Source organism: Macrobrachium nipponense, chromosome 24 (genome assembly GCF_015104395.2).
Source record: "Macrobrachium nipponense isolate FS-2020 chromosome 24, ASM1510439v2, whole genome shotgun sequence".
Classification (NCBI taxonomy): domain Eukaryota; kingdom Metazoa; phylum Arthropoda; class Malacostraca; order Decapoda; family Palaemonidae; genus Macrobrachium; species Macrobrachium nipponense.
The window spans coordinates 24,301,684-24,328,694 of record NC_061091.1 but is presented as its reverse complement, the minus strand read 5'-3'; the positions used below and the strand labels follow the sequence as shown (position 1 = coordinate 24,328,694).

Genomic DNA, 27,011 nt, shown 5'->3' with positions numbered 1-27,011 from the left:
TGTACGCCTTGCCACCAACCCTTAACACAAAGTAGAAAGGCGACTAGGAAGGCTGTCACAAAAATTGGGCTTGTATATTAATTATTAAAGTAAATTAATATTAACATCAAACCAACTATAAATGATAATATTCAAAACAAAAGGGAAAAAAGGAAAGATCCCACAAGAAATGACAATTTGTCGAAAATTGCATTTTTCCTAACTATACAAACCTGAGGTCCTTTAACAATAGGAATAGGAAGTAGCTAGCGGCAGCTGGAACGGTCGTAAGCTTCGAACAAGGGGAGAACGGTAGTTAACTGCTTGTCCGACAGTCGCGCGCGTAAACATGACAATTTGTCGAAAATTGCATTTTTCCTAACTATACAAACCTGAGGTCCTTTAACAATAGGAAGTAGCTAGCGGCAACTGAACGTCGTAAGCTTCGAACAAGGGGAGAACGGTAGTTAACTGCTTGTCCGACAGTCGCGCGCCGCGCGACTGGGAGGTAAACAAATCACTTTTGCTTTGGCCCATGCAAAATACGCAGTGAGGGGTGGCATGAGGAGGGACTATATGTAAAGGACCTCAGGTTTGTATAGTTAGGAAAAATGCAATTTTCGACAAATTGTCCATTTGTTCCGATACGTAATACAAACCATCGGTCCTTTAACAATAGGAAGACTCACTTCTTGGTGGGAGGAATCTTGAGTCTTTTGATGAAACAGACTGGTGTTCGTCCATCCCTGGAATGCCTCCCTGGTCGTAAGAGCGAGGGAGGGATCCAAGCCTCTGTCCGATTGATCGGGGTGTGCACAGCAGGATCAATGGTTCAGACCTCTGGGCCGAGTACTAAGAGAGAGGCAAGCGTATCTCTTCGTACCAGCAAGCAAGAAACTTGTTCCTGTTTGCAAGAGGCAACATAAAGTATGGGTTGTCTCAAGCTGGCATCCACTTCCTCCCCCTTGTTGGAGGAAGTGGTGGATATACGCTCCTATCCCTAGTAAAAGGGATAGGATGGGGGCTCTGTTTGAGTAGCTCACCTGCATCTTGTCCTTATCCAGCAGGGTGACGACCGTGTCCCTCTAACCACAGGTAGAGGGGAAGAAAAAGTGGGAAGAGGATCCAGTCACACTCTCATTCACTCATCCATTCTTACGGTCACACCAGGACTCGATGCTGTTCAGCCTGCGAGGGTCTGGGTTCGCTACACAACGTGTTGAGCAGCCACCACGGGTCCCAAGGAAAAATATCCAAGGACCTGTGGGCAATATCACCGAAGGTAGAAGGAAGGGCATGTGGTCTGGTTGGACCAGACCCCTGCCTTCAGTACCTGCGCCACGGAGAAGTTCTTGCGGACAAGGCAGCATCTCCTTCGCATCGAAGGCGGTGAAGTCCATTAGGGAGGGGATTGTGAACGACTCGAACCAATCGTCAGGGACCGAAGGGTTTCCGAGTCTTCGCTACGAAGTTCGGTACGAAAATCGAGCGTCACGGATCCCCATCCCCTGGATGCTTGACATCGCAGGAGAAGTCATGCAGTTCCTGAGAGGAAAAGAAGGAAAGGAGTCGGGTGCATGACCTATCCCTCTTCTCTACTTCGGTGATGTCCAGTACCCATACTGGTCTGTCCGTTTGCCACGAAGTCTCTCGCATCCTCCTATCCCCATGCAGCGAAGTTCGGTAGTGGATAGGACACCGACACTCCATGGTGGGTGTCAATGGTATGGGTACTGTGACAAGCTATTAAAACGAAGTAATGATTGCTTTGTAACAACCGAACTAGTCAACAGCGTAGTTCGTAACTGACTCGGGCGCTCTGACAGCTGCCGACTGACTGCGTTCGGTAGGAGGCAAGTTGTCACAAAGCATCCGAGTAAGTCAACGTGACCTTCGCCTTTAAAGGGTTATGCCGAGAGACCAAACAAATAATGTATTTGTTTGTCACCATGCCGGACAGCGAGGTGATGATCTTAAGGCATGTGCCCAACAGGCGAAAGTCAATTGCCTTCTAGAGACCGAGGTCCCTGAAGGTAAAACATCTCATGGTTGTTGAATCTCAGCTAAGGAGAAACAACTATATGTACCGTTGAAGACGAAGGTAGATATTGAATGCAACCTACGTCTTCACAGATGAATCGAGAGAAGGATTCTCAAGATTCATAACCTGTGCTTACAAATGACTGAAAACGCTAACCGCTATTTCATTGCTGTCCGGTGAGAAGTCGTAGTTGCAATGAAACGCGGGGCGTTCTTCAGTAATGAAAACACAGGGGAAAGCCGCCTGAAGAACTGCTTCTCATGGGCTGAACATTTGGAAGTAGAGCTGTCAGTCGGAGAGTAGGCGATGTCTTCTGACACATCTTGTAATTCGGGTTAAACAATGAACAATTGTACACCTACGAATAAGAGATATTTTGAAGACAAACTCAGATGTCTGCAAAATCATTCGCATTATCGCAGTGCGATGCAGCGGGAGACTTGTACAGACTTCTGTTACCGTGCGGTAAACAGAAAGATGAAAGAGTCCAAGAGATATCTCTGTTGAAAATTCTCGCAATGTCGAAGGCGATGGAATCTAGCGTCACAGCAGTAGATGGTCCTTCATTATTGCGAGATAATCCCCGTTAATCAGAGACCTAAGTCCATGATTGTTGGGCAGAGATACAGTTCGGTAGTCAATCAAAGCAGGGAGAGAGAGACATACATGACCGTGAATCTCGGAGGCCCAGCTGATACTGAGCTGCTATCAGGCAGTTCAATACGCAGTAGTTGAGCCTGAGCTCTCGCTGACTCTCATCCTGAGTTGCCAGGTAAATCCATTATTCCACGAAGGAATGCGTTCGGCTAGAACTACCGAGCATAAAAGATATGCTCGAGCAATTATATTTAGGTGAAACGAATTTCGGTAAAATATAAAAGTTGAAATGGTGTTGTCGTGACAAAACATAAGTATATAAAATTGAAACTGAAAACTCCTGGGAGGTTGCAGGCAACCCCTAGTTGCAGTTCAATTAGAAATCTTCTCTTATAAGTCGCAATCCGTAGATTAACTAGGATATGCGGCCCTACCCCTCGGACAATTCAACTGCTTAGTAGAATCATGTCGCGAGGTTAATATACGTAGTATATTTGTAGGATTCTGAACAACGATCTCTATCCTAAATTCTTTCCTTCAAGAAAACAAAATAAGGATTGGAGATCGACCACCTTCGATCTCTATCAAAGAGAGTGAAGTGGAGAAGTCTTCCTCGAAGGAAAGCTTCAATGGTGAACAGAATACTAAGACGATAGTTCAAGCCAAACTGGATATTCCGTCCGATCTTCTCTATTCCATGGTTGGTCGCCTACTGTGAGATAGTTTCTTTCAGCAGCAGTCTTCTCCCCAATGCTAGAAATTCCAACCAGGAATCGAGCATAGGCGAGGTTCCCGGATTACGTGTAACATATCGGGGATTCTCGTCTCGCTCACTTTGGACCGTGGTCTCGCGTAAGTGTTTGGAGATCGTAAACGAAAAAAACTCGAACACTCTGAATGCGCTAGAAATTCCGTAGAATTCTAAGCAGTCTGCGAAACCCCCACCGAATTCGTCAAACGATATCGGCTAGTGGTCCTCTCGATTCCCGTAGAAATCGAGAATGGGGCAGGATTCCTCCTCAACGACCGGGGCTTACGTCAGGTTAGGACCCGAAGGTCCCCCCGGTAGCGCAGTCCCGAACGTGGGATCCTACAGAGAAATCTGTAGGATCCCTCCCCTTTCCCTCGTAGCCGTAAGGAGAGAGGGAATGGGGGAGGAATTGGATACTCGCTCGCCTTCCAGTGGAACTAGCAGTTGGAGAAGAGTAGGAGCAGCCATCGCCTTGCGGCGATGGCCTCTCAGAGTCTGGAAAACGTATCGTCAGGAGAAAACGTTTTTCCCGCGGAGGGTTACGAACTCTCACTGTAGGAAAGGGTCTGCCGCCACTGTGAACGTTGTCTGGGTGGGGCTGATCGACCTCTGACAGGAGAGAGCCGATACCGTCCTCCCGCCGACTCATTCCAGTCCTCGTCGAGGTCGAAACCTCTCAGGAGGACCGAAAAAAAGGAGTATTTAAATACGGTGTCCGAAGACACGTAGAAACGCCGCTTTGTCGCAGTAGAGGAGGTGGAAGTAGCTTTGATCGACCGGCCAGAACTGAGAGAGCTTCTTGGTTTTTCGGAGACGAGAGGGGAACTCTGGTTCGAGACAGAATCGGCAAGCTCCGATCGCGGCAGACCCACCGTCGGTTTGGGTTCCCTCTCGGGCCCCAAAACAAAAGACTCGAGCAGAGACGTGCTCTGCTGCGGTGGGAGCGGCAATCCTTCCGCAAGGTCATTATGCTGACGAATCAGCTTAATGACTTCTGCAAATTCCTCTGTATCTCGGGAGTAACCGCGTCTTGCGGAGTAGGACCGTCCAGTCCCTCCAACAAGAACAGATCCGAGATACTCCTCCTTCAGAAGGAGGAACAGCGGCAGACCCCTGACGGTCGCCTCCAGCTACTTGCGCGTATGTCCTGGTCGGTCCTAGAACCGTGCCTGGGTTCCATAACGGCGGTCCATAGCGGGATCGCGAGCGGCGGGGGCACCTCTCTAGCCCGAGGAGGTTTTTATTTTTATGATTTTTGAAGTCGTCTTATTATCACAGGTATTATTATTATTTTTCTAAACAGGATACCTATATTATACCATAACTATTTATAATTTTAACAGGTAACCCAGGTTACAGGATTATATAAAAATATTAATACAGGAATTATTTATACTTTTACTACTTTACTATTAGAATATACAGGAGAGGGCAGACCTGACGCTCCACCCCCCCTAGCTCGCTGGCAGGACCAGCGCGCTTGGAGGGCTGCTGCTGATCGTCAACCCGCGGTGGCGATCGAGCAGAGCAGGCCTAGCCTTGCCGCTCGCCTGGGGCGAGAGGCCTCGGCTGAGAACGTTCGACGCTGATCTCTAGCGTCAGGCGAGCTGTTGCTGGTTACCGTCTCCGCCCGGTCCCGATGGGAGCGGCGTCAGGTGACCTGCTAGGCTCGCTGTCGCGGTGAGACCGGCGCGAGAGTCCTCTCGGTCGCGTCGAAGCCGCTGGTTATCAGCCGTGGCTGGTACCGACGGCCGCGGGGACCCCTTCCTCGCCTCAACCCGTGGCTGGTCAGCGACCGTCACGTCAACCCGAGCAGCCAGCTGGTCGCTGCGAGAGCGTCCACTGGCCCTGGCGAGAGTCGTCTGCACGACACTCGCCAGTCTTCTGCTCCGCGCTTCGGTCTTGGCGGCGAGCGAGCTCGGGTGTCAAGACTTTGGCTGGACGGTCTCCCGCGGGAGACCGTCCACTCGGTACTTCTCGCTAACGAGAAGCCGAGGCGGATCCTGGTTTAGCGGCAGAACCGCTAGAACCAGGCGAGAGGAAGTGCCAGCCGAAGCTGGTACTCCTCTGGTCCCCGTCTTCTTCTCCTTGGTAGAAGAAAAGACGGGCCCTGTTCCCGAGGGAGCAGGAGGACCAGCAGAAGAGCTCCCCGAATCGCATGAGCGAGACGGGCCCTTAGAAGGTCCCGAAGGAGCCTTCTTAGGGGGGAAAACCGGGTACCAGCTGGTCGCTGCAAGAGCGGCCGCTGGCCTGGCAAGAGTCAACCTGAGCGTCTCTCACCAGCCTTCTGCTCCGTGCCGCGTCTTGGCGCCGAGCGAACTCGGCGCCGAAACTTGGCTGCACGGTCTCCCGAGGGAGAACGTACACTCGGGATCTCTCGCGAACGAGAGACCGAGCCGGAAACCTGGCGTAGCGGCATCGCCGCTAGCACCAGGCGAGGAAGTACCAGAGCTAAACCGATACTCCTCTGGTCCCCGTCTATCTCTTCCTTACGGAAGGGGAGACGGGCCCTGCTCCCGAAGGAGCAGGAGGACCAGCAGAAGGACCCCCCGTCCCACCGGGGTGGGATGGGCCCTTAGAAGTTCCCGAAGGAGACTTCTTAGGGGGAAGGCAGCCTATTTCTTCTTCGGGCTTTTATGGGCCTTAGAAGTCGAAGGGGAAGAGGGCAGCAGCAGACGATGAAGACGAAGATGACAGCTTCCTCTTCCTCCTTCGTCCACGTCAGCTCATGCAGGACAGTCGTCAGGTCCTCATCCAGGCCGGAGCCGGGGCTATTGCCGAAGCAACATGGCCCGACTGCACCTGTCCGGAAGGACTGGGACTGGGGAAGGGACACACCGTGGGCAGGACCAGCATGGACAGGCTCAGGAACCAGGAGCGACAGGAACAGCAACCAGCTCAGGAGCGGCAGGAACAGCGGCAGCGGCGACCCAGGAAGACCCAGAAGGGACAGCCAAGCCAACAGCGGGAATACATCAGCGGCAGGTACGGCAGGCCCAGCGATGCCTCGTAGAATCATCGGCAGCCAGCGGAACCTGGGTACTGGCAGCCGGTCCAGGGGCGAGCTGCTGGAACAGCGGAAGTCTGGGGCAGGCAACACGAAGAAAACAGGCGGCGGCGGCAACACCCCCTCGGTACGGCGGCGGCCCTAGTAGCGGCAGACGGCGTCACTGACACAGCATGGGGAGTGTAGACCAGGAGGGGGGGGAGCAGCATAAGCGGCCGTGGTAGTAGTGGAGACCGCCCCAGACCTCGCTAGACGCTGCAGCAGCCCGTGGATGCTAGGCACGCCCCTGCCGCCGCGGTGGTCCATACCTGTCCAAGGTCGTCTCCACGGATGTAGCACCTGCGGAACATAGATAGATTAGTAAGAGGGGTTCCCTCACGCACGGGGGGGGGGAAGACATGCCCCACCCCGAACGCAAGGAAGACCCCAAATACAAAATACAACGAAGAAGCTGAGCGGGGGGCAGGAAGGAAGACGAAGAATCGGATACCAAGGGAATCGCGGGAGAGCTTTCCGACGACATTCCTGGCAGACCTTCGCTTCCCCTACCCCCGCACAGCAGTGAAAAGTAATATGAAAATGAAACAGAATACTGCCCTTGCGATTCACTTCATAGAACTTAAAGGGGAAAAGATCAATTCCAGGGTAAGAACGGAAACTTGATCCAAATAATATGATGCTATCATAAAATATATATGAAAATGAAACAGAATACTGCACTTGCGATTTCACTTTCACATAAAAATCGTAAGGATCAATTCCCGGGTAAGAACGAAAATTGATCCAAATTAAATTTCATGCAAATAAATAAATGAAAATGAAAGAATATTGCAATTGCGAATCCACTTTCATTGCATTCTATTATACAAAATAAAAGGCTCGTGCGAGCGCAACACACTCTCGGTAACGAATGCACAGGGCAAAAAATATAATGAAAAAGAGTACTTACATTTTTCAATTACACACTTTCGCCCAAAATACATGACTCGGCGCGAGCGCGCCCGCCCTCGGCACCGAGACATAATCAAGGGTTCAATTCAATGAAAAGAGAGGAAATCGCCGCATCTACGGCGATAGCTCCATGTTGGTTCATAATTAAGTAATGAAAATGAAAACAGTGTACTTACAGTTTCATTTTCAAGTCAAACAAACCATTAGTAGAAAACACAATATAAACAAAGCATACGACGAGAAGCGGGCAGAGAGCGATGACGAAAACACTCCTTCACCCAACCGCGGCCGAAAGCGAAAGTGATTTGTTTACCTCCCAAGCGCGCGGAGCCGCGACCTGTCTGGACAAGCAGTTAACTACCGTTCTCCCCTTTTTGTTCGAAAGCTTACGACCGTTCCAGCTGCCGCTAGCTACTTCCTATTCCTATTGTTAAAGGACCGATGGTTTGTATTACGTATCGGAACAAAATCATGATTAATGGCAGTCAGCAAGAGCTCACAAACATACGTCTTCAACGGAAGACAGCCAAAAGCAAAGTGGAATGTTTACATCCGGACAGGCCAGCCTACCCGCCTACCAGACGGTAGTTACTGCCTAGCCACCTTGTTCAAGAATTTAATGGCCGTATTCAAGCCTACGCTGAAAGTAATTCCTTATGTAAAGGACTGAGGGTTTGTCTATCATGTAAGAACAAAAATAAAGCATCAGTCCTACCAGTAACTTTTCACTTTTCCTCTGACATGGCTCTACGTAACATCTGGCTCCCATCTGTGCCATCTGAGCAAGAAGAATCGGATCAGTAAAGGGCTCTGTTCCAATTAAGAGATCTCCGGAGCCATCCACTGACTGAATGAGAGGAAGCTGTACGAAACCTCTATAATCAGGGCCTTTGTCTCTCACCCGAACTGAGTATATCTGGAATGAAAGAAATATTTTTTACTAAATAATAGCAAGTGAAAAATTCAAATAAAATCAAGCAGATATTAATAAAGTCTTCCATTTATTATAAAAAATAAATAAAGTAATGGATAAGTCTTAGCAGTACCTGAAAATATGAGCTCTTGGGCAATAAAACTTGGCTGGACAATACTCAAGGTCCTATCCTTTTCAGTTATTAAATCCAGTTTAACAGTCACTGTTACGAGTTCAATTATAAAACCCTATATAGTAATTAAATACTGTACTATTAAGAGGATTCTCTTTACTCTAAAACAAGGACACCATTACATTAAACAGTCAGTCTTTCTATTCAAAAGATGTATATGTACTAACTAGAATTACAGTACGACACCAACAGATTAATAAAGATCAGCTAAAAAAAAATCCAGAAAAATAATGAAATCAAACACACAATGGTGTGTAGCAGAGCATAGTATTTTGTATGTGTTGAATTTACAATTCCAACAACTGATTTGGTAAATCTGTTGTGTTCAAGTATACTAAATACTCTAAATTTTCTAAGTGTATTCAAAATATTTAATGGTGAAAAACTCATTAATATATAACGATACAAAATATGAACCAATGCTGTAACTTTAAAAAGGAACAAAAGACTATTCTGAAATGGTAATTTCTTGAGTTATTAACTATTACTGTGCATACAGTCACTCCTGGCGTTTTTCATTGGGCTATGATCTTAACTGCATTTTCTTGGAGATAAAGGAAAATAAAACACTACCTGAGCATCAGTGCCTGCTGTTATTCGGCATGCTTCCGTCGAAAATTTCTTTTTCTCTCCAGCTGCATTAAATATAACATCACAAGACTTGTTTTTGCAGGAAAATCCTCGTGTACCATTAAGAGTACCACACTTGTGGCATTTACGCACTCCTCTTTTAGTCGCTCTTCCTAAGTCTGTCAAAAATGTTGCTCTTTTATCTTTCTTTGACATCTGCAAAAAAAAGGAAAAACTCGTTATCTGGAATGATTAGTTTGCCATTTTACATATTGAATAGGTTATATTGAATAATATATAATGTTGACATAATTTTCTGACTGCAGTTTACTTGTTCTTGGTTTTCCTCACCCATAAACTGGTTTTCTATCTAAGGTCTTCCATGATGCTTGAATAGCCACATTTCCAAAAGTAACCAATAGCCTGTAGTCCTAGTTACCTTTGGCCTATGTTTGAGTCGAGACCTTGTAAATCTACCTTTCCTTATCTATCATCAGTTAGAGGCAGTCTATGCTCAGTTAGGGAGGGGGGAGCAATCCAGATTGAGAGGTCAGGGCTAGTAGTGGACATTTCTGCATTAGGTAGGCTATTTCGGAGCAAATAAGGCTTAACCAGACTTCCCTTCACTTAACCTACCTAAATGTTGGAAGCCATGCCATAATCTAAATTCCCAAAGTAGGCCTTGCCCCCAACACTCCTGGAACAGATTCTTCAGATGAAAACATACCTATGATTTCCTAGGATGCCATGTCCTGACCTAACCAGACCTTACCTTCCTAAACTTGCTTAGGGCACCATGCCCTGATCTGGCCAGGGGTTCACCCATGATCAACATCCCACCCAAGTAGCTAGTATACCTACTAGGTTAAAAACCGCATGGTACAGGGGTGGACCATGTACGATCAATGTGTACAACCCCAAGAAAAGTACATTATAACGCGTCCTGACACCGGAGTAGAGGTCTTTAGCTCCGTTTCTCACCAACAACAAGTCACGTCTGATGCCCATCTCCAATGTCAGGACGCGTTATAATGTACTTTTTTGGGGGTTGTACACATTGATTGTACATGGTCCACCCCTGTACCATGCGGTTTTTTACCCTAGTTCATCACTACTACCTAGGTAAGTAAACATCAGACAAACGACTTACTAGCTTTCATTTGGAGATAGTCCCGTCGTTCTGTAAACTACCCCATTACTGTGTCAGAAAACCTGTCTAGGATATCAAAGTTAAGGATAAAGCTATAGGTACTACCTACCTAGTACCTAGGGTAGAACATCACGACAGGCCAACCCTCATCACGGTAGACGGGTCTTATTCACTCGATATTTAATTGGTGAAACATGAATACAATTGCAACTCTAAGCATACCATTTAAAAGACTGAAGTTTCGTCAACATATTGTGATATATGAAAGCCCCATACGAACTAAAATAAGCATGTGAGCTCTTCGTAAAATATGTTTTCAAGGCAGTTTTGAAATCCAATATGGCGGCTACGTTTTGCATGGACGGTTCTCATCAGTGACGGCCACCATCTTTCCCCAGCCTTCCCAGCACTCATTTGAACAATGTTAGCGTATGTATGTAACGTTTATTGATCTTACTCAAGATTGCAGTTGTAATCAGCACAATAAAACAACATTTTGTTGCCTATATTAGTGAAAGTATGAAACTTGTTATTCCCGGGGTTATGGTTGGAACTGAATTCATTCTTACCTTGTAATCGGCGGTTTTTATCCTTACTGCCATCACAACTGAAACTCCACAGTGCTTATTTGATTGTTATTATACACATTTTGGTCTCAGTTCACTCCACATTGCACTTTAAACCCGTTGCTGTTCCTGGTTTCTAAGCGCGCGCGCCATAAACACAATTTCGAACAGCAGACGACGAAACTGCAAAGTTTTATTCCCTAAACTGTTTACTTTACTCGTTATTTAGTTTAAATTTACTTTGTTATTTAAAAATTTTGATTTAATTCATGTATATTATCCCTTTTTTGCAACCAAATTACCCCGAAAAATGACAGATATTTCTAAAGTAGATAAAATCAAATGTTTCTAACGTTTTCGTACATCTGGCTGCCGAAAACCATAGAGGAACGAATACGGAAAAGTGCAGAGGAACGACTACGTTTTTTTTTTTTGCTTTTTTGTTTTTGCTAGCACTTTTCATTGATTTCAGTCTTTATTAGTATTTTGAATTTCTTTAATAATCGTATGCCAGAAATAAATGTAACCTTTAATGTTTGCATGCTAAGAATGGCAAAATCATCGTTGCCACATTAGTGGAGGCTTCACACATACGCCGTTCCATTATTATAAACTGTTTCCATGAATTCTAGTTGTCATAGTAATGCAATAATGATAAAATTGCTTTAATATTTATGTATATATACTTCCAATACATAGCCTAATTCACCAATTTCAACGTTTGTGTGTAGTCTTATACCCAGTTTGGAGGGTTAAACACATACCGAATGGAACAACAGAGAGAGAGAGAGACGAGAAGAGAGAGAGAGAGAGAGAGAGAGAGAAAGGAAGGCGGATCGGAACGAACGAAGAAAAGGGATGGCGGTGGAGGAGGGGCGGGGGGTGTGTTGGGGAGAGGTAGGTGGAGCTTTATACGCGTGTTCGTATCCATTTGCTGATAATGGAGTTTTTGTCTCTTGGTACAAGGACAGGTGTCGTTATTCTTTACGATTAGTGATTCACGATACCTTTATAAATTACGGCACTGGGTGTAATGCACTATAGCAAAAATCTCGTTCTGTTAAGAGTGTTCGTTACAGAAATAGGTATTGCCCAAAAACGTGCTTGCACTGTCTCTGAAACCCATAGTAGACATGCTGCTTAGTTGTCAATCAAGTTTTTATAACCAAGTATTTTTTACAAGCTAGCTACTGAATAAATTTGTATTTTTCTCAGTCAAAACATATGCCCATAATTTCTTATGGTGCGAAAACAGACAGAGGCCCATGGACCGAAAACGATTGCGTCACACTACGGCGATAATCCAGCAGTAAAACATCTTCATATATCCAAAAAGTAAATAATAAAGATATATATGCGCATTACGATTATAACAATTACATGTATAGCTGATAACAATCTGCATGAATAACTGGTAAACTGTTCTGCAATGACAGTTGAGTATAGCAATTATTTACAATAGGTACGAAAGTCAAGATGTCGTGACGTCATAATACAGAACATTAAAAGAACGTTCTAATTCAGAAAAATAACTTACTTAAATTTGAGTCAGAGTCGAGTTACTTTTTCAATAACGAATATTTTCAAATTCAATCATCATAAATATGTAAAATATTGATGTTTTACTACTTATTTAAAAATTAGCTAAGAGCACGCTTCTCGTCATCTTCTACCTGAAACAGCTGTTTACTCCTGGCTTGTTGTTGGTGAGAAATCGTGTTTCGATTGTTGTGATAAAAGTGCTCCAGCGTCTGTGGGTACAAGTGGTGTGCGGATTTATCACAGGAAATGGAAAGTTTGTTGACACAAGCGACTCCGTAAACATCGAGATGGCGTCAATCTTCGAAACATTTTTAGTTGTAAGTAAAAATTTCTAAAGCGTTTTGGTGAGATTTCCACTGCCGTGGGCGCCATTTTCAGTACCCTCTGTTTAAATCTTAAAATTTGGCCTTAATTTCTAACTTTGGAGAAAATACTTACTTCGAAAGGAGAGTAGAGGTCTTTAGCTCCGTTTCTCACCAACAACAAGTCGCGACTGATGCCCATCTCGGGTGTCAGGACGCGTTATAATGTACTTTTTCGGAGGGTGGCTAGGTGTTGATTGTAGGTGACCTGCTTGGCCTGCTGTGATGTTTTACCCTAATAGGCTAGGTATGCAGCCTGAGCCAGACACCTCATGCTACGTTACTGGACTGGTTGTACCCTACCCCATACTATGAATGAGAATGTTTGCATGGAAGTAACTACACTTGCCATAAAATCTTTATTTCATCACAACAGTTTCTTTGTTAATATGCACTAAAACAAGGCTAGATTCAGATTAAGGCACGCTGGGTGGGGTTCACGTAGAATGACAGTTTAAGCATCCAACGACCTCTAGGCACATTAGGCGATGGATATAGTTACTTATTTATAACATAATGTAACGACACAATTGTTTTACGAAAGACTTCACCATCAGCCTCTAAAAATACACCGAATTCGAGTGACATTCTTACCTTTCACATACAACTAGTAATTCAATAGCATAATTTTTTATCTGGCTAGGGACTCACGATGCGTTTGTTGACATCCCACAACAATGGCGCCCAAGGTAGATGGGTCGCTCGATTTCATTGGAGGATGACGCCGGTCACGTGACCAAAACGTCATTACCCGCTTTGTTTGATCGTCTCCGTGTTTGTTTGGCATTTTTTGGTTTTGATTGCCAGATGTTAACACCAAGATCTATAGAATCTGATATAATCTATGGAAATTTATTTTTATTCTATTAAAATTCTGAATAATATTGTATCTATTTATACTATATATAAGGCATAGTCCAGAGGATTTGGAGAAGGTAGGCATATCTCATGGAATTCATTTCTCAAGAAGGATCCTAGCAAATTGTTAATATACGAGAGAGAGAGAGAGAGAGAGAGAGAGAGAGAGAGAGAGAGAGAGAGAGAAGAGACGAGAGAGAGAGAGAGAGAGAGAGAGAGAGACCCTTGACTTTAAAATGACAACATTTTACTCTTCTGGACATTTTCTACAGCAATAAAGTCTCATTCTATTAATTTCGACCTGCATCTTCATTTTAGTTTTTACTGGCGGATATCTATCAAAATGTTCTATCCACCCCGCATTAGTTTCTATGCTTCAATTCACTCTGTACTAAACATTCTAATCAGCTAGCCAAGACTCTCTCGACATGAAAAAAAAAATAGGGCAGCAACGATCATGAATGTTTACTTCAAGAAATACAATTTTATTCTGATAGCTGATTTCTTTATGGAAACGCTTACAGTGAATAGATTTATATGACGCAACGAGCTAACCAACCTTTTTTAGGAACGCGAACATGAGTAGATGAAAGAGCAAGTTAATACAATGTAATAATGAGGCGAAGTAAGGGTTAAGACGGATATTGATTCATGTTTGAGAGGAAGGGGAAAGAATATTACTGTATATGCAATTAAGATGAGGGCATATGATAACAATGAAGTGAAAATAGCAAACAGTGTCAGATGGATGAAATACGGGTTAAGGTGGAAGACCAGTAGGTGGAAGGAGTAGATGAGTTTGTAAAATTCCATGTTTGAGTACCAGGGACATCAGGGAGTGTTCACAGGTGAAGTAGTAGGAGAGGGGGAGGGGGGGGGGGGAGAATAAACCAGTAAGAAGTGAGATTCATAGATAAAAAAAGGGAGAATGCTTGACAAGCAATTGCACAGATGTTCATGTAAAGGCGCACAAGACGATGGATGAAGTAGCCAGAGAGAGAGAGAGAGGGAGAGAGAGAGAGAGAGAGAGAGAGAGAGAGAGAGAGAGAGAGAGAGAGAGAGAGAGAGAGAGAGAGAGAGAGAGAGAGAGATGGGTACGTAGACAAAGAATTCAACACGATCCGCCAACACCTAATGCAACTGCTCTACCAACCATACATTATCGAGAAGGCTATAATATAGCGAATAAAATATACTACACAGGTCCCACTCAAAACAGTCAAATAGATTTAAACAAAATATAAACTTCCTCACGATAAAAACTTCCAAAATGTTATAGAACACCTCAGGTCCAATAATCCTTTCAATATCCATTATCCCAAATCCATTGGGAGTTCGCTCATTAATTTATACTTGAATAAAAGAGGAGAAGAAGCCATAGTTTACAAGATACCGTGCAGCAATTGTAGTGCGATTTACGTGGAAGAGACGGCTAGATCCATCTCGCAAAGATGAGCACAAAAGATCAGTGCGATATGCTTCAGAGAGCTCAGGGATTTTCCTACACATTAGGGATAAAGGCCAAACCATAGTCTGGAGTGCAACAACGCAGGTTTTCAAAAGTAGCTGTCCGTACAAAAGGAAGATGCTGGAATCTGCTGTCATCAGTCAAACAAACAATATGAACCTGTCAGGAGGCATTAGAAATCGGTTGACATTGAAGAGTTAATCTTTAGACCTCTTCTCAAGCAAGTGTTCCAGAAAATACGGCAGACGGGAGTTAATGCCAAAAAAAAAAAAAAAAAAAAAAAAAAAACACCAGGGAATAGTTTAATTCCCATATTTCCAGGGTCAATGGTCACCTGCATACCAACAAAGTGTTACTGCCACACCTACATATGCTTTGTACATATACTCTTGTACGACATCATCTGTCCAAATTTACCAGTGAACAGGGAGGGCCACAGAAGGAAGTACTCGAAATACATGGTTGCAACGTCCAAATAGTGTTTTATGGGCCTTTTATTTAATACACTCGTCAGGAAATCTTCAAGACAACAGCAGCACAGGAAGCCCCAACAGAAACGAACAGGACAAGGGTCATAGTTTATTAAAAAAAAAAGAAGAAGAAGAAAAAAAAATACATTTTATGCTGACGTCAGCACATCCTCAGTTCTCTCTCTCTCTCTCTCTCTCTCTCTCTCTCTCTCTCTCTCTCTCAATAATTACATTCCAAACTTCTCACGATATCCGCATAAGACCAATTGCCCTTTATTTTGGTGAGGGTGAGGGGAGTGGTTTGAGGGAGAATGGGGTAGAAAATCTACCTTAACTGGCCATACACAGCAATCTGAATGGGAATCTCAGTACTGCAATTAATTGCACCCAATCTAAGCACGAGACGAGTCTAAAGGAGTTTTCTCTAGTTGCGTTCAAATTTTACCTTCGCTTGCGCTTTGTTCGCGGACGAAAATAAAAGAAAATCGCAATGAAGAGACCGGAGTAAAAGGTGTAGTTTTACATAAGGGCTTTATCTGCCCGTAGTCCTTTTTGCCTTAAACGAAATCCGAAACCGGTCGTTAAAAACGCAACCGCATTCGTCTTTTACAGAATTTGTTTTTCACCATGTTCTAGAAACACGTCTTCATATTAGCAGTCGTAACTGTTGCGAAAAAAACAACATATGACTTCCAAAGTTCTTTGCAGTGTTATCTCTTGTCAGTCAGTTATTCTTTCTTATCAGTCAATCATTCTTTCTCATCAGCTCCATTATTCATCCTTATCCAACTCAACTTCCGTCTTTTGTCGAGGTCCATTAGTCTTTTTTATCAGATTTAAATGTTGTTTGTTGCCAATGCCGATTACTGCCTTATAACAGCCGCTCAACTGGTGTCATTTCTTATACGTATATAAGCCTTTATTTATTCTTTCTAAATTAAAGTCGTTTTAACATCAAATGCACCTATACCAATTTACCATCTCTTCAATATAACTCAATTAATCTCCAGTCGAAGACAAAACACACCAAAACTCACTCAGACCTCCCTAATCACACTTCAATTCCTTTCCATTTCTTCTCTGAGATGGGGAAGTTCTCAGCCCAACTTTCGTCTCCTCTCAAGAGAGTTCGCCAAGAAGCAGCAGTTCCTTTTTATCAAATGTTTCACCCAGTTTGTCGGGATCTTTATTGGTGCCGTTTTAGTGAATGCGTACCAGTATTTAAGTCGAGGTTTATCATAAGAACTGTTTCATGTATGTATGTATGTATGTATGTATGTATGTATGTATGTATGTATGTATGTATGTATGTAGTTCAACCCCAGTATATCTTGACACATTCGAACTGAAACAAAACCATAAAGATTAATTGAAACCATATTGACTTTCTTCAAATATGAACAATTTTTAGAAGCTTGAACGCCCCAGGAGAGAGAGAGAGAGAGAGAGAGAGAGAGAGAGAGAGAGAGAGAGAGAGAGAGAGAGAGAGAGAGATCGTCACACTGGTGTAATGATGACTGTCTGCAGCAAAATTCGTCCCTACATAATGAAAGGAGCTGAATTATGCATCATATTTCGGCTGGGCGAGATTGTCAATATGCAAAACAGATATGGGAGAGAGAGAGAGAGAGAGAGAGAGGGGGGGGGGGGAGAAATCCAACAGGCGTAAATTTCAGAGGAGAGGAGAGGCTAAGAGAGAACTAAGGCCTATGATAATAACTATATAGGCCTATATATTGTAAATGTTCGTACTTGCCAGTGGAACTTTCATCAACTTGAAGGTTGATGAGTCTAGGTTGGATAAAGTTTCCAAGAATTTTAACAATTTAACAAATAGGATTCAGTTGATTAACTTCACTGTCCATCTATAATATTACTGGAGAAATGAAGAAATGCTTATTCATAGTTAGTCCTTTTCCCAAGATACCTTATGAAGGAGAAAAGAAAGAAAGCTCTGTAATGTCACTAGATAGGGACAAATTATGTTCAATGGTCACGGTGTTATTTGCAAACCTTCTGTAGTATTATTAATTTGGCGTAACGGATAAAAAATGCAATGTATGACAGTGAAATTACATATAATTATATAAAAAAAATAGGCGGGCAGGGAGAATGGTAGACAGTAATAGATCCACAATAAAACAGTAAAAATACGCCGAAGCATCTTCGACGCAATGGAGTTTTCTGTTCAGTGTTTAATGCTGCATGAAATTCTCAGCCACGGCCCATGAAACTTTCGGCCACGACCCGGTGGTGGTCTGTGTTGTTGATATCTATAGCGGTGCCAGATGCACGGTCATGGCTAACTTTAACCTTGAGTAAAATAAAAAAAAATTACAGAGGCTAGAGGGCTGCAATTTGGTACGTTTGATACTGGAAGGTGGATGATCAACATACCAATTTGCAGCCCTCTAGCCTCAGCAGTTTTTAAGATCTGGTGCGAACAGACAAAGCCACCTAAATAGTTTCCTTTCTCAGAAAACTAAAAAAATAGGACTAAATAGACTTTTTTTTTTTTTTTTTTTTTTTTTTTTTTTTTCATTTCAGACGCACGTGACAATACTAGGAATCAGATTCGTCTCCGGACCTAAATCTATCAAAGACCGTCCTTCAAGTCACTGGTTTCTATTGGAAGGGTGACCGGCGGGAGGGTGGGCGGGTTGGGGGTGGGGGATGGGAGTGGATAAAATAAAGGGTGTGGATTTAATCTAGGGAGCCCATGGGAATGAGAATGGGAGGAAAGGAATCGTGATTCCGGAAATGCCGGACTTCGATCTAAAAGCATTCTCGTCAAGGTCTAGACCAACTCCCTTATTCTATATACCTACCTTGGTCTAGACCTTGATTCTCGCGGGAACCGAGAAAGAGCGAGAGAGACCTGCTGGCTGCCTCTCGCTCTGCTGCTGACCGATCAAGAAGTCAAGTTGACGAACGTTCCCGCTGGGGGCCCCGAGATGGAATCGAAGCTGGGAAAGCTGCGAATGGCGTGACTGCACAGTGGACTTGTGTCGTAAGAGGAATTACATTGAACTGAGTTACGGGATGGCTTTCTTCATACATACATTGTTGGTCAAGGCGTATTCTGCTACACACACGCACACACACACACACACGCGCGCGCAGCTATTCTGCTACAGACACATAAGGGTATTCTGCTACGCACACTCGCACACATACAGTTATTCCGCTACACATACACACATACACCTATTCTGCTACACACACTCACACACTTACAGTTATTCTGCTACACACACATATATACACACAGTTATTCTGCTACACACACACATATACACCTACAGTTTTTCTGCTACAAACACACATTCACATTCGGCTATTCTGCTACACACACACACATACACCTATTCTGCTACACACACACACACACACACATACAGCTACTTTGCTACACACCCACATGCATCAACACAGGAACGAGTATTCTGGGTAATAGGCAGCAATTAGTGATCTAATATACATAAATGTATACACATAAGAAACTATTATTATTTAAAAAACTATAAAAACAACAATAATTGATTCAATATGGATGAACACGTAAATACAAGATCATATAATTAAACAGAAAAACCTTAAAATTCACGGAATACGTACTGTATAGGAATAATAAATACAATTATAAAAAAAACTGACGGAATATCTGCTACTGAGGACAATAATACATAAAATAGAAAATTAATCAGCCAAATATATTCATGATTTTTATGAATATCGATGAAGTTTTTAACAAACAAGTTAAACAGATCCTACATCGCATTTCACATAATCCATTTCATGCTTTAAAAATGCATTATCTATTTATAATAATTGCGCTGATAGGTTGAATAAACGTATTTAAAAAAAAAAGGAAATGACAAATCTTGTTTCCAAATACAAGAGGAAGTATAATAATGGTGCTCATTTGGCCCAACGCCCCCTTTCCTTTCATTCTCCTAAAAACAGTAATGGGTCTCATTTGACTTCCTCTCAGCCGTCGTACATCAAGACTATAGTCTCTCTCTTTCTCTCTCATTTAAAAATCAGAGATCCAGTTTGTTAAATCCCCGAAGAAAGGTTTGTCTTACGTTCAATAATTATTTTCTTATTATCTCTCTCTCTCTCTCTCTCTCTCTCTCTCTCTCTCTCTCTCAAATCTCTCTCTCTCTCTCTCTCTCTCTCCACTCATACTATGTAAAACAATCAGTTCCAACAACTATCAATTTTCTTTTCCAATCACATTCAATATTCACACTTCACTTCCGTAAAGGAGATTTAGCTCAACCATGATTTCATGCACTCTATCTCTAGCTTTCTTGGAGGGCCCTATTCTCTTAAAAATCCTTTTCAGTGACCCTGATCCTTGACTTGTCTGTTCCATTGTTTCTCTTTCTGTCGTCTACTATTATCCATCGCATTTACTCACATATACCAATATGCTAATCATCCATACTAACAGTGATTGTTCCATCCTAATAGTTTCTATTAGCCCTCCGACCCTTATCTTACTAACTTTCACTTTCAGCTTTCCCTAACTGTAAACACTCTAAACCCCTTTCACCAGTCTCAGTAGCTTTTCTTCACTAACCCTGATCTACGTACTCCATTCCATGTGTAAGTATCAGACAGCCATTCCACGTGAACCTATTCATGGGGTCGATGGACAGCTTAGAAGTCTTCTGTGAAGGCATAAAAACCACCCAACAATGTGAAAGGCTCTAAATTTGGCATTTACGAGGTGAAAGTAGCTATATATTATTTTCCCTACGGAACTGTGAGGTCATTTAGCGCTGAGACGGAAATTGACAGTAAAAGGTTTGAAGGGTGTAACAGGAGGAAAACTCAAGACAGTTGCAGTATGAATCAATTGTTAGGAGATGGGGGGGGGGGGGGGGGGGGGGGGGGTGAAAGTAAGGTGAAAGAAAGAGAATATGAAAGGAGGTTCAGTAAAAGGAACGAAGGGGGTTGCAGCTAGGGCCCGAATGCACGCTGCAAACAACCTTAAGTAATGCCCACAGTGCGCTGCATGAGGTGCACTGACGGCACCAACCCCTTACTGGGTTTTCCTCCTGAGGTTAACACTGCGGAAATTCAAAACGTGGAACACACACACACACACAATGCTAAATAAAAAAACAACAGCCCAAATATTTGCGATCGAAAGTTCCAGAGGGCACTGTATGTCACTGCAGCGTCCCATTCACTGGGCGAAAAATGTCATTCTAGCAATCAAAAACTCCATCGTGTATAATCGTTATACATAATTACTTTCGTGAAGCAAACTTACTGAAAAAGCCGTCACTTGGATTCTGGATAACTTATAGTAAATTTAAAAGAGAAAATGTATGAATATTGATTGCTTGGAGTTGATCAAGCTCTCCAGTTCATATGGATATGAAGAAAAAACGAACCTTTCCGAGATTAATATTAGTCCTATATAACGACCCCAGAACTTTGTTGGGGTCACTATTTAGGAATGATCCGAAAAAGTTTGTATATTTATTTATTTATAAAATTATTTCTGCGTTCATTGGTAAAATGAACCCGTTCTCGCATCGAGGATATTATCCTGAGAAGGCCATTGACGAAAATTTACGACAAAACGGAAGTGACGGGATTTTAACGAAGGAGGAAGTTGCTATCAGCGCCATGTCACGATGGTTTATTGAAACAGAATACGTCGGTAGAGAGAGAGAGAGAGAGAGAGAGAGAGAGAGAGAGAGAGAGAGAGAGAGAGAGAGAGAGAGAGAGAGAGAACAAAATGTTAGTGTCTTGATAAAATACAGAAAAGAGCATTTTTCTCTCTTGGATTGGTCTATTGCATTCTATTGATACTAGGTTTAAGCTTGTTTAAAAATATTCTCCTTAGATCATAAGAAGACATGGAGCCCTATTATTCATATATATATATATATATATATATATATATATATATATATATATATATATATATATATATATACACACATGTGTGTGTATCTTTCAAGAATTATAGGTCTATTCTATCCCCCTTAACATGAACGTAATTCAAAAGTCGTCCTTTAGAGAATTAATACTACTTAGGAAACTCTCTGATGAATAATTTATATTTAAAATAACACGCAATTTACAGATAATTGAGTCCTATTTACGATCCATCCCCACTTAAACTATACACAGCTGTTGTAAATTTATTTGTACATATACATTTCTAACCTTTAACGAAGTCACTGCTAAGAGCTACAAAGTAACTATCCCCATTTTCTTTAGTATAAGCTCTGCAGAAAAAATTAATATTATATTTTGAATAACTTGATTAACTTTACTTAGCATTTAAAATATTTGATAGATAGATTTAATAAATAGATTTAACTGTCCCTTCAAATTATTTAAGAAATTATTTAATTGATAAGAACCATTGACCTGACATAGGCCTTTTCAAGGGGTAGGCTTAGGTCGGGCGCGGGTTTTTTGGGCTTGTTCAAACGGACGGCGAGCGAAGAAGGCGACAACTAGTTCGGCGACTTCGCTCTTTTAAGTTTAATTTACGTTGTGTAGGGTTTAGAAATTAATAACCCTTTAAATAATTGGTTTGTATGATCTCCTTTCCTGTTTGTACCTATCCTAAAACCTCATCCTATCCGAAAATCCTTATCTGCAACCAAAACTTTTAACAGCCTTCGTCACTGATCGGTCGACGGAAAATTCGGTAAGTGGAATAACATTTCTTATCAACGTACCAATTTATTTCCACGAATACGATTAGAGGTCGCTGGGTTTGCTGATTAAATATATAGGATTTGTTTTTTTAGTTTACGTGTGAATAGAGGTGTGTGTCCAAACTGGGTTAACTTGAAGGTAGGTCAACATACTAATTTTCCACAAAGACTAGACCGCCATTATTGGACGGCTGATTTGAACCAACGGACTTTTCGTTAGGAAGCGGTTTCGTCTTTTAACGTTTAACTTACGTATTTAACTTAACTTACTTATTCAAGACGTAATACACTGTTTTCTTTACCTTGACTAAATTTTAAGCCCTTTTACATAGTTAGGCTATTGTAATATTGGAGTTTGTGAGAATTAATTAGGCATAGACTCAGATTGAATAATTTTACAAAGGCTTATATAATTATATGGGCGTAGTAATAAATTTAGTCGAAATTAGGTCTGTCTGTTTACTTAGCATTACTATTCGGGATTATTTTACTTTAATTTTACTTTAACCGGGTCGGAACTTAATAGAATTCTGGACCAAACTGATACTACCCTGGGAATTTTATGGCCTTCGGTTTGATTTATTCATAGTCCCATTTAGATTAATTGCATTTACCTGAATTACTTTTACCGGAATTTAACTAGCCTACTTAAGCTTACCAAGCAATTATTAATCCTTTGGATCTTCTGGCACAAGTCTGAAAACACGTTAGGCGCACGGAAGAATTGTGTGCTTAACAGCCCGTTTTATACCATTACTAAATTACTACTAGAGAACACTCAGTGGAAGGAATTACCCTTGTAATTTTGTAGAGTATATTCCTTCGATCTTCCCACTGAGCGAAACAAATTTCCCACAAAGGAAGATTGGCATCCTCAGCGGGATGTTTTAAGGCCTGTGTTGTTGTCCAGGGATTTTTGTCTTGTTACCTTTTAAACTCATAAAATGTCTGCGACACAATTAGCATATTCCCTCCGACTTTATGAGGAAAACTGCAAGGATTTATGCACAACTGCTGGTGACTTGATTCAAAGGGCAAGTGATGTTGAGTCCTCGACCTTGGAGACATATCGTCTTAGGCTAGAGTCTCAAATAAAGAAGTATGAAGAACTCAAACTTTAAGTACTTATTTCAACTTGGAGAAGAAGGGTTCTCTGAGCAAGACCCTGATAGAACACAGCTCACTACAAAGCGGCGTCATGCCAACCAAGTCATCACAGAGAGCACTGAAGTTTTGGAGAAACTAAAATCATTTGCATGGAAGCCAAAACCCCAGAGGAGTATTGCAACAGAGTTAGGCCATGGCATAGGTTAAGTTGCCGTCTTTATCACGACCGGAATTTGAAGGGACCGATGGAGAATGGCCCCCTTTTTGGGATGTTTCGAGTCTAACGTTCACTCTCGTCCAGACTTGAGAGTGTTGACAAATTTAATTACCTGAAGGGATGTTGAAGGGTGAAGCTCTAACTCTGATTAGAAATATTCTTGTCACGAATGAAAACTATTTAGACGCCATTGACCTGTTGAAGAAAACTTATGCTAATCCAGAAAATAATCTCATCTCTAATTTGTCAACTAGCAGGCCTGCCTAAACCTTCTGCAGATCTGGATTCACTACGTGGCTTCTGGACTAAACTTGAACAATATGTTAGAGGCATAGAAAGAAACAAACCTAATTCGGATCACTGTACCTGGACGGAGCTTGGACTCTAGTTTTTCAAAACTACCTGGCAAGGTGCAAAGAACAAATCCAAAACAAGTGTGGACAGGACTACCCCTCACTCCTAGATATTAGAGAGGGGGCTAGGAAGACGGAAAGATAATCCTGACCTTGTCTTCCTTGGATTTTGAACCAAGGGATAAGAGCAAGGATTACTCATAGAAAACCCAAGCCTAACCAAAGTTCCAATAGACCAGGTAATCAGACCAAAACTCAGTTAGTTCTTACACCCCTAAGAAAAAACGAAGTTACGAATCTGAGTATTTCTGTCACTCCAGAACAGCATAATAAGACCGCTAGAACTCAAAGTTGTGTATTCTGTGATAGACAGAACACAAAGCCTAACCAGTGTGACATTTACAAGACCACGCAAGATGCGCATTTCAAGACTTACCGCAAAAAAATCGTTGCGTGAAATGCACTTCACCTAACCATAAGACAACTGAGGTCTCTGCTGTGAACTATTGTGGAGACAATGACAGTGACAAAGACTTAAAGTCACAAACAAGTGGAATTCTCCCTACCGCCTTCAATGAAAGTGGTGTGTCTGCCCTCAGGCAACACCAAGGAACTTAGATCACTGTTTGATTCTGGGGCGCAACGTACCTTCATCACACAAGAGGCAGTGGAAGAGTGTAAACTTGTACGAGACAATCCTGTCCAACTGAGCATCAGTGGGTTTCTGATACCAAAGAACCTAGAGATATAGTACGGTTCACTGTACCTGTCAGGTAAACGACGACAGCCTTGTAACTTTAAAGGCTACTTGTCGCCTACCTAAACTACCTCAGAGCGCTAGGCCTCGTGGACTCTGTAAGATAAGTGTCTGAACTGAAGAGCCAGAATGTCACCCTAGCTGATCCTAACTTGTCAAGTAGTCAGATTGACCAGGTGAAACTGCTTGTTGGCATAGATCACTACTTTGACTTTATCCATTCTCCACAAGCAAACGGAGTGAACCTGATTAAGTCCTCCTTAGGATATCTGGTCGCTGGTAAACTGCCTAGTAATGACACCCCTATCAGTGCTCATTCTGTAACTGTAATGAGACTAGCAGTTGATGAACTTCCAAAGCTGCTCTAGAGATACCACTTGAGATGTCTGATAGCAAATTGCTTGAAGACCCCATCAACAGCTTTGGACCCTAGAATCAGTCGGAATCGTTGATCAAGATATGTCACCTGAGGATAATTTGTACTGGAAGAATTCAAGAACCTTCCATCAATATGGTTGAAGGACGATATGAGGTATCTCTCCCTGGAAAGTCGATAAGAAACAACTCCTACCAACTTAGCACTCTCGAGGAAAAGACTGAACAGTACTATCACAAGCTGAAACAAACTAATAAGTATCTGGAAATTTATGACCAGATCATCAAAGAACAACTGTCTCTCGGCTTCATTGAAACAGTGCCAGAAGAGGCCAAAATCGGACAAATGTCCATTATTACCCCACCCCATTTACCTGTGATTAAGGATTCAACTACAACGCCCATTCGATTGTATTTGATGTAAGTGCCCGGATGGACCAGCAGGCCCCTAGCCTGAATGATTGCTTATACTCTGGCCCATCCTTGACTAGTCATGTTTAACCGACTTGTTGTTGAAATTCCGTCTCGACCCATTTGCGGTATCGGCAGACATCAGCAAAGCCTTCTTACGGGTAGGTCTCCAAACCTAGGGATCGTGATTATACACGTTTCATTTGGCTAAAAGATCTTAACAATGAAAGGGACCTTCAAGCCTATAGGTTTAGATCGGTTCTCTTTGGAGCCACCTGCTCGCCCTTTTTACTCCAGTCACAAACCTGCAACATCACTTTGAAACCTACCCCACTTCACCTGAAGTTAGTTTCCTCATGACCAAATTTATGTGGACAACTTAATTGGTTCCTTACCAACAAACAGTCAGCCTCTACAGCCTTTATAAGGTTGCAAAGGAAGTCCTGTCAGATGCCAGAATGCCTTTAAGAGAAGGATCAGTAATGACCCAACCTTCAACGAAATGGTAAAACAAGAAGGTGATGGAACAACAGAAGGCTCAGATCTTGTCAAAGTTCTAGGACTTCATTGGAACTACAAGACTGACCACTTAAGCATAAAACCCCCTACCTTTGAGGAAGCTCTGCTTACCAAACGGCTACTTTTGAGCAAACCTTTCAAAAGTATTTGACCCTCTAGGATTGTTTGCTCCCATAATTGTACGAGCCAAAGTTCTTATGTAAAAGATCTGGAAACTATCTAAATGGTGGGATGATGTTTTGCCACCAGAACTTCAAGAAGAGGGGTCGAAGATCAAGAAAGACCTCGAGAACATCTATACCAGGAATTCCCACGCTTCACAGCCAACAGAGGGACCAACTACTCTCTTCACGTATTCTGTGATGCTAGTGAAAAGGCCTATGGGGCTTGCAGCCTATTTGATGGACCAACACGCAGGTGCGAACCTAGTTTTTTCTCTAAAGCAAGAGTCGCCCCTCTCAAAAAGAAAAGCATACCACAACTTGAGCTGAATGCCAACTATAGTGCAGTCAAAATAGCTGACGAACTCAGAACCGTTTTCACTACCGATGGTGTCAAGATTACTGACACTGTCATATGGTCTGACAGTAAAGTTGCCCTACACTGGATTCAGAACAACAAATCTAAAACACCTATGTCCGCAACAGGGTGAATGAGATAAGTCAGGTCACTGAAGTGAAGTACCTCTATGTACCTGGTGAAGAAAACCCAGCAGACCTTGTCTCTAGAGGAATTTCCATGCGGCAGTTTAAGAAAAGTCAAAGTTTGGTTCACTGGCCCATCCCAAGTTGGCTCCCGAACCCAGAGATGTGGCCAGAGCAGGCAGATGTATCTACATGCTACCCACCTGAAACACCTGAAGAAGTTTTAACTACAGTTGTCAGTGAAGAAGCTACTTGTCCCTAGAGATCCGTAGGTTCGCTTCCCTTCCTAAACTTATAAATGTCACTAAGCTAGTAATTAAGTTCACTAGGATCCTTAAACGTACCATTGGGAATCGTAAAACTAAGAACTCTGGCACCCGCAAACTCTGAAAATGTCAAGTACAGAACTCAGAAGCATTACGAATTCTTATTGGCTTCACACAGAGTCAGTATTTCCCAGAGGAGGATTTTGTCATACCTTAATAAGAATTCCCACAAAATTCCAGCCAGAA

The 27,011-nt window shown here is 42.6% G+C and overlaps 1 protein-coding gene and 1 long non-coding RNA gene across 3 annotated transcripts in view; both read right to left on the bottom strand.

The window, feature by feature from the left end:
• The window catches only part of LOC135205550 (uncharacterized protein C2orf42-like), a 47,125-nt gene extending 33,825 nt beyond the window's left edge, over window positions 1–13,300 (bottom strand). The window contains exons 1-3 of the mRNA XM_064236311.1: window positions 13,274–13,300; window positions 9,006–9,218; window positions 8,042–8,242 (exon numbers count right to left, since the gene is read on the bottom strand). Of these exons, the coding sequence (XP_064092381.1) occupies window positions 8,042–8,242; window positions 9,006–9,218 (414 nt within the window). The 5' untranslated portion in view covers window positions 13,274–13,300. The remainder of the gene's footprint in view (window positions 1–8,041; window positions 8,243–9,005; window positions 9,219–13,273) is intronic.
• Window positions 1–27,011, bottom strand: part of LOC135205523 (uncharacterized) — a 236,147-nt gene that overhangs the window by 177,251 nt on the left and 31,885 nt on the right. The gene's annotated exons all lie outside the window — the stretch shown is intronic.